We start from the raw sequence: 9,065 nt of genomic DNA, 5'->3' as shown, positions 1-9,065 counted from the left end.
CATCTGTTAATTTATGGAATGGTTTCATTCTCCTCTCTTTGATCTTGTGGAATCTCTTCTGGGCATGACTCCCACTCAGATGCGGCGGGGAGCTTCTCCTGGTTATTTTTTGATCAAGCTCCTGTCAATGTCGCTGAGTACGTTAAATGAACCCAGAGTTCTGGTTGGACGAGTCCTTCGAATTCATAGCTTAATGGTAACCCCGACATTTGTCCTTGCTGCACTTCTCAATTCGAGCAGGGTAGCCAGACGCTGTCACATGGACCATTTTAGTTTAGTCATTCATGGGATATGGACAACAGACGATACGTCTGTTCGCAGTAACAAGATAATAGTCTATATTATGGGGATGAGGGGTTGGTTGGATGAGGGACACCAGTAGAGCTCCCATGTATCTTATTTCCAGTAACAGCATTGGATCTTTCTGATCCAAGAGACCCAATGCTGGTTTATCTAATTACTTATTTGCTGAATGCACATCCCAGAGCCAAACGACCACCTCCTCAGTGACTTTCTAAAATCATCAGTCGCTATTTAAGCTCCAGAAGAGATACACCTCAAGACAAGATTGTTTATAAGTCTTACCAAATACAGAAGCGGTGAAGGTTGGCTGTGCAGGGATCCCACACAGATGGAACCTGTTTAATAAGGACCCCTCATTGTTGAAGTTCAACGCCTGCCATTTCCCAGATGGATTTTGTCATAAGGAACTTGCCAGTGATCTACTAAATGAAAATTGAAAGAACTGCTAATGCGGTGGATCAGAAACAAAAACAGAAGTTGTTAGAAAAACCGAGCAGGTCTGGCACCATCTGGGAAGAGAAATCAAAGTTAATGTTTCAGGACATGTTCTGAGGAAGGGTCACCAGATCCGAAACGTTAACTTTGATTTCTCTTCACAAGTGCTACCAGACATGCTGAGCATTTCCAGCAATGTCTGTTTTTGTTGCGAGTGTTATTCTGGTTTTGACCTTTCTTTGATCCAATGGAAGTCTGTTATTGAGGAAGGTTGCTCTGTCAGGGACATCCAGGTGGAAGGTGGGCAGAGGTGATTTGAACAGGTCTTCATGGGGCCAGTCAAGAATGCAGCAAAAATGACTTCAACAAGCTGATGGGCTGGTGGATGTGAGGGATTGAAAAGAGAACAGGCAGCCAGGGAGGAGTGTTGAGAAGAGGGCTCCAATTATGATGTGCATTGTGACATTGAGTTGAGTATCATCAGGATATGTTTGTGATGACCCACACACAGTACTTTGTTGCAAAATATGATATGTCAAGTGCTGAGTTCTGGAGTACTGTAGCAGTTGTGTCCGCCTAGACCCAACAGGTTTGGACTATTTATTGTTTCTAGCTTTGATCTTCGTTGCTGTTTTCTTCAGATGCTCCATAAAGGACAAAGCCTCTCTAGGGTCATTCACAAACATCTTGAATTGGGATCAAGTTTTAGTCTCTGACCATCTATGCTGATCAAAAATTCTCCTTTTGACAGGGGGATTGTGGAGCTGGCATACTTGGGTTTTAAAGGGACTTAGAATGAAATGCCATGAAGATCAATGGCCTATTAACTTCATGAAAGATCTGGTCCAAAGAAAGATCGGTGTAAAAGAATGGAGCTTGGCTGGTACATCATAATACATTCATTCAGAGTATATCTCAAATTAAAGCAAAATGCTGCAAATACTGGAATGGAATAGTTCTGAGAAGTGTCATATTGGATTTAAAATGTTAACTCTGTTTCTCTGTCCACAGATGCTGCCAAACCTGCTGAATTTCTCCAGCACTTTCTGTTTTTGTTCAGAATTTATCTCATTGAACAGACCACACTTTCAACACTACAGTAGTATTTTACTCTTGCTTAATCTCCCAGTTCCAAACCAGACTATCATTATTCATTAAGTTAGTATGTGTGCTAATAAATACACAACCAATGCTCAGAAATGTGTTCATATTAGCCCTAATCTGCATGTATTTCTATCCTACAGTTTTATATTTCGGGCATTGCGTTTCATACAGGCAATGATTTTTGCTATAGAGGAAATAAACAAGAATCCAGATCTAATTCCACATCTTACACTGGGATACAGGATTTATGATTCATGCAATCTGCCTCAATTTTCTGTAAAAGCTGCTTTCGAGTTGGTAAATAGTGGGGAATCAACATCTTCGAACCAGTTGTGTCAAGAGCCCTTGGTTTCTGCTATGGTTGCTGAATCAGGATCATCGCAATCTTTAGCAGTTGCAGCATCAATTGGTCCTTTCAGGATTCCTATGGTAAGACCTGTATCACATGAATATGAGATTTTTTTTAAATGGGCACGTTGGAAAATATCTTTAAACAATTGGTGGGCATCGTAGTCAGGGAATGACATCAAACAGACCATAAAACACAAGCTTCAACATGACTCAATGTTATTGCTTCTTCCCAGCTGAAGAAAGGAGAGTTTATGTTTTCCATAATTTTTTTTGTTACAGAGTTACGTGTTCTGTGTTAAATATTGCAAATGATGTGTTCCCACCTACAGTTATTACCTGTACCATCATCACAAGAATATTTAATTCATCAACTATTTGTACAGAGGACTGTAGGTACTATTTCTTTAAGCAGGTAGATTCATTGAAAGGTAATTAATTACAAGAGATCTTCCTTGCACAGTACAACATTCATGCAGATTTAGAATTTGCTCCTACAATTTTGTATAGCCAAGTTGACAGGTAAATATTGGCGTGCATGTTAGGTATTAGTTTATTTGTAACTGAATAATTTAGTTGTAATAAAATATTATTTACAAGTGAATAATTTAGTTGTAATAAAATATAACACAATTTCAAAATGGAGCATGAGGATCTTACTCTGACCAGGTTAAAATGTATTCATCAATAGCATCACGATCAGTTACTTCATTAATGACCTTTCTACATGAGATGGTGAGAAGTGAGGATGTTGTTTGAGGATTGCAGCACCTTCTCAGATACTGAAACAGTCCATGTCCATATGCACCAGACCTGGACAAACTCCAGACTTAGGCAATAAGTGGCAACTCCTGGACAAGAAACATTTCCAGCAAAACTGAATCTAACTATCACCGATTGTCATTCAGTTGCGATACTATTGCTGAATCATTCAGTATCCAGGGCATCGGCATTAACCAGGAATTAAACTTCATAAGGTATTTCGACAACGTAGATACAACAGCGTGTCACAGGCTGGGAATTCTGAGATGAGAAGTTCACATTCTGACTCCCCAATGCCCTCCCATCTTTCAAAAGCATAATTTAAGAATACTCTCCACTGACTTGAGTAAGTGCCGTTCTAACCACACCCAATAAGTTTGTCATATTCAGGATGAAGCTTCATCAGCATCTTACCCAGTAACTTAAAACATGCACGACCTACATTCCTGATGAACAATGCAACGTGTACAGGATACAGCGCAGTAGCCCGTGAAAACAACCTTCCACTGCACTTATCGAACCCACTGAGTCTATGGCATAAAAGGACAAGGGCAGCAGACACATAGTAACACCAGCAGTCGCAAGTTCCCCCTTAAGTCTCACATTTCCTGACTGGGAACTGTACTGTCATTCCTTTACCATTCAAAACCCTGCACTGTCTTTCCCAAATTAGGTACCTGCACTAGTAGGAATGTAATAATTCCAGAAAGTGGGTCAACACTACTTTCTCAAAGATAATTTGAGGGGGTTTGGGGGACCTTGTGAGTGACACCCACAGTCCAGGAGAAACTAAACTAATTATCTGATAAAACTTCTTGGCAAATCGTTCTCCCACTTCTCTGATGTTAGCGCAATCACCACAGTCCGGAAGTGAAGCATATTGGGATTTCTCAAAGTCCGTTATATAAAAGCAAGCATTTTTAAAATTATTTATTTCTTCCCGCCAAGATATGATTTAATTCCCTTGTTTTCTTTTCCATGTTTCCAAAAGTGTTTTACTTTAAATCGCAGGTGAGTTATTTCGCCACTTGCGCCTGTCTGAGCAACAGGAGAGAATTCCCTTCGTTTTTCAGAACGATACCAAGTGATTACTTTCAGGCTAAAGCTTTAGCCCAACTGGTCAAACGCTTTGGATGGACTTGGATTGGAACGGTGAAAAGCGACAACGACTACGGAAATTTTGGAATGCAGGCGTTCACGGAGATCGTTCAGCATCTGGGAGTTTGCATTGCATTCTCCGAGTCCTTTTACAGGACTCATTCGAAGCAAAGGTTGCTTCATCTTGTCCGTGTGATACAGGCATCTACGGCGAAAGTTGTGGTGGCGTTTCTCGCTCAAGGGGATATGGCTGCTTTATTGGAAGAAATCGCCCGACAGAATATATCTGGTATACAATGGGTGGGGAGTGAGGCCTGGATTACAACCTCGCTTCTCCCGCCAGATGAACACAAGAGGGTTGTTACCGGCGCTATTGGGGTTGCCATCCCGAGTGTGAACATTCCCGGATTCAAAAACTTTTTGATGCGCCTTCATCCGAATGTCTACCCTGGGAATCTGATCGTGCAGGAGTTCTGGGAAAAAACCTTCGGCTGCAGCTTGAAAATGACAGAAAACAACACAATAAACAAACGGTCTGGAAGTCAGAGTGATCAATGCACTGGGAGAGAGAATCTTCACACGGTGGCTAACGCCTACACAGATGTATCTCAACTGAGAGTCACAAGTAAAGTTTATGAAGCTACTTATTCTATAGCCCATGCCCTTCACGACATGCTTTCTTGTGAAAATGGCAAGGGGCCATTTGTCAATAAATCGTGTGCAAGATTTCCCAAGTTTCAGCCATGGCAGGTAGGTGGAACAAGTAACCAACTCATTGTAAATGATTCGGAAATATTGTGTTGAAAATTATCATGCCGCACAACGCGTTGACTCTGACGGACTTTGCTGTCTCTTCCCGAAGCTTTTGCATTATATGCAAACAGTGAATTTCACAACGAAAGTTGGGAAAAGGGTAAATTTCGACGAAAATGGGGACTCGGTAGCAACGTATGATATCGTAAACTGGCAGCTGAAGGATGGGAATAGGGCGGTTGTTCGGAAGGTGGGAAGCTACGACGAGTTCGCGCCTCCAGGAGAACAAGTCGTGATAAATGAAGAATCCATTGTTTGGAGCGGCGCTCAGAGGAAGGTGATTTATGAATATGTAGCTGCTACTTTGACATTGAAATTGTAAAGTTTTAAGTGGTAGTGAGGCGCTGAGGAATTAATCAGATCTGCCCTGTCCTTCTGTGCATATCACGTGGATTTGAAATACGAAGAGTCTCTTCAACCCCTCCTACCTCACCCACCATTCAAACAGACCTTGGCTAATGTAGAAACATAGAAAATAGGAAGTGCTATTTCAGCCTGTTAAGCCATTCAATATGTTCCTGGCTGATCATTCAGCTCCATGCCATATTCCCACTTTAGTCCGTAGAATGATATTTAATAATAATTCTGCAGAAGGGTCACTGGAGTCAAAACGTTAACTTTGCTTTCTCTTCACAGATGTTGCCAGATTTGTGAGTTTCTCCAGCAATTTCTGATTTGTTTCAGATTTCCAGCATCCACAGTTTTTTTTTGGTTTAACTATATCTATCTCCTTGAAAACATTGAAGGTTTTTTCCTCAATTACTTTCTGTGGCAGAGACTTCCACCAGCTTACCACTGTCTGGGTGAAGAAAATCATCTCAGTCCCAAATGGCCTATACCGTGTCCTTGGATTGTGACTTCTGGTTCTGAATTCTGCAGTCATTGAGGACATCACTCCTGTGTTCACCCTGTTTAATCTGGTTACAATCACATAGGTTTTAATGAGGTCGAGGAGAAAGTGAGGTCTGCAGATGCTGGAGATCAAAGTTGAAACTTTATTGCTGGAACAGCACAGCAGGTCAGGCAGCATCCAGGGAACAGGAGATTCGACGTTTCGGGCACAGGCCCTTCTTCAGGAAATGAGGTCCCCCTCATTCTTATAAACTTCAATTCCAATCATTCGCTTTAGCTCCACTTTACTGGAACTCTAATTACTCAACAAAATAAAACTGTTTTTCAATATTGAATACATAAATGGTGCCACCATCAACAGCATTTTGAGGAAGGACTTTCAGAGTTGTATCTTCCTTTCTATGAAAGATGTGCTCTTGAATGTTGCTTCCAAATTGAGTCACACCTCGCTGAGAAAGATTGCTGGAAATAAAGCCACGATGTTCCTGGAGGTATCACAAAAGTTAAAGATTTTAAAAAGTCGACAAAGATTCCCCAACATACTTGACTTTTAGACAGATTGAGTGATAATACTGACCAATCTCCTTACGTAACAAAAAAATGACCACGTTTGTAAGTTGTCTCTTGCTACAGATAAACAGTTCCAAGTTATTGGCATGTAATTAATAAATAGAAAACTCTGCTTCCCTTACGCGCACACATATAACAATACTGTTCATTTACATATATTTACTCAGCCAATACGGTAACTTATATGTCTAAGACAGGGAAAAGGCGCTGGAAAGGACCAAAAATAGGTGCACATCCAACAATAAGGGGATAATCAGCCAGGCAAACTGGAAGGAAACATAAATTGGGAGGATAAGTATAAAATTGTCAATAGCGATTTGGGGCCCATTTTTCTTTATGGATGATCTTCAGTTCCACTGAAGCCAATATTAACTTATACACCTTAAAGATTATACAAATGACGTGGAAAGATCAGTGCAATGAATGGGTCGTGAGAGTGTGCACTGAGAATTGTTAACTAGAATATTTTGCGATATGAACGATGAATCAGAATAGAGTGCACCCTGAATAGCAGTATTTCCGACAAAGAGATTGAAAGAGTCATTGGCATGGAGTTTGATACCAATGTTGTGAAATGAGTGACTTCAATAGGAACAAAACTGGGAGAGATTCAAAAAGGACTGTCACTTATCGCACTGGTGACCTTATCGCACAGCTAATCAATTACAATGGAAAGTCTACACCAAATATGTTCAGAATTTCAGAAATTGCAGTTGTGATGAAATTTTCAAAAGGGTTATTTGTTCAATTGCATAGAGAATCTCGAAACTGAATGCAATATTACAGAAAATTAATTGGTTTATCATCGCATAATTTTCTAAAAGATTCCTCGATCAAGTTGCTCCGAGAGCTGCCCAGCTGGAACAAGGAAAGCTGCACGCAAAGGCCAGCCGATTTGCTGTTTTGATTGCATACAGTGTGCCGAAGGAGAGATTAGTAACATCACAGGTGAGTGCAGACATAAACGAACTTTTGTGCTGTATGTTTTTAAACAAGGGAAGGTGTTAGCCCAGTGGTATTAGCACTAGACTATGAATCCAGACAGGAAAACGTGAGGACTGGAGATCAGAGTCGAGAGTGTGCTGCTGGAAAAGCACAGCAGATCAGGCAGCATCAAAGGAGCAGGAGAATTGATGTTTCGGGCATAAGCCCTTCATCATAAACCTCATGCCTGATGAAGGGCTTATGCCCGAAACATCGATTTTCCTGCTCCTTTGATGCTGCCTGATCTGCTGTGCCTTTTCCAGCACCACCCTCTTGACTATTAATCCAGATACCCAGGTATTTGACCTGGGAACTCTGTCATGACACATGTTAGAATTTGAATGCAATAAAAGAACAAGCTCTGAAATTGAGAGTGTAATGTTAACCATAATTGTTAGGTCGAAGATGCCTCACGGATTTGCTTTCAGGGAAGGAAACTGCCATTCCTTACCTGGTCTGGTCTACACGGGACTCCAAACCCACAGCAACGTTGTTCACACTTCGCTGCCATCTGAAGTGGTTTAGGGAGCCCATCAGTTTAAAGCTAATAACTGCTGGCTGAAGCTTTGAATGAATTTTTAAAAGAAATGTCTGTTTCCTTAAATCTAACTGCTGTTTTGATCTCCAAGATTCAGTTAATTGCATAAAATGTCCCAGCGATTCCTGGCCCAACTCTCAACAAGACCAGTGCATAGCGAAGAAAATTGATTATCTTTCATTTGGTGACACCATGGGAGTCATTTTGACCACACTCGCGTTGGTTGGAGCTTTAGCAACTGTGACAGTTGGCATCATATTTGTGTTTTATAAAGACACTCCAGTCGTGAAAGCCAATAATTCGGAGCTCAGTTTCCTCCTTCTCTTCGCATTGACGCTATGTTTCTTGTGCTCTCTTACATTCATCGCCAAACCATCAGGATGGTCCTGTGCATTACGCCACACAATGTTTGGTATTATTTTTGTCCTCTGCGTTTCCTGCGTTTTGGGGAAAACGGTTGTGGTGGTAATGGCCTTTCAAGCAAAATTTCCTAGCAATAATGTGGCCAAATGGTTTGGTCCCGTGCGACAGCGTCTAACTGTGTGTTGTCTTACTCTGGTGCAATGCTTCATCTGCATGGTCTGGCTAATTATATCGACGCCCTTTCTTGCCCAAAACATAAAATATGCCAAAGAGCTAATCATCCTGGAATGTGATGTGGGCTCTAAAGTAGCATTTTATTGTGTCCTCAGTTACATAGGTTGCCTGTCAGCTGTTTGTTTTGTTGTTGCATTTCTAGCTCGAAATTTGCCAGATGCTCTCAATGAGGCTAAATACATTACATTTAGTATGCTTATATTCTGTGCTGTTTGGATTTCATTCATTCCAGCTTACATCAGTTCCCCTGGGAAGTTTACTGTCGCCATAGAAGTGTTTGCTATTTTGGCATCTAGCTTTGGTCTACTTTTCTGCATTTTTGCTCCTAAATGCTATGTGATCTTGCTGAAACCAGAGGAAAATACTAGGAAGCATTTGATGGGCAGAATGTCCTCTTAAAAGCCCTGCAGATGATTCATAAACATTAGGCCATATAAGAATAATCCTTTTGCTTTAATTGTTAGATATTCTGAGCTCACATTTCAAAATTAATGTAAGTAATGACTATAACTGTATAATATTCAAACGTAGTTTTCAATGCATGACTAGTAGGGGATTTATGTTCAGCTGTTAGTATCCAATGAACATTTGCTCATCTGTTTCCACTTTTATGGTGTTCTGAAAAATATTTACTTTGGAGAATAAAATATTGTTGTTTTAA

General features: G+C 40.8%; 1 protein-coding gene across 1 annotated transcript; it reads left to right on the top strand.

The window, feature by feature from the left end:
* Positions 1-1,995: 1,995 nt before the first annotated feature.
* LOC122556346 (extracellular calcium-sensing receptor-like) lies at positions 1,996-8,803 on the top strand. The gene is made up of 5 exons (XM_043702978.1): positions 1,996-2,271; positions 3,964-4,800; positions 4,913-5,140; positions 7,110-7,233; positions 7,899-8,803. Exons 1-5 carry the CDS (start codon positions 2,017-2,019, stop codon positions 8,801-8,803), a joined length of 2,349 nt encoding a protein of 782 aa, XP_043558913.1. The 5' UTR covers positions 1,996-2,016.
* The last annotated feature ends 262 nt before the right edge of the window (positions 8,804-9,065 follow it).

This window comes from Chiloscyllium plagiosum, chromosome 13, assembly GCF_004010195.1.
Source record: "Chiloscyllium plagiosum isolate BGI_BamShark_2017 chromosome 13, ASM401019v2, whole genome shotgun sequence".
In the NCBI taxonomy this organism is placed as follows: Eukaryota; Metazoa; Chordata; class Chondrichthyes; order Orectolobiformes; family Hemiscylliidae; genus Chiloscyllium; species Chiloscyllium plagiosum.
This window is presented reverse-complemented; position numbering and strand designations above follow the sequence as displayed.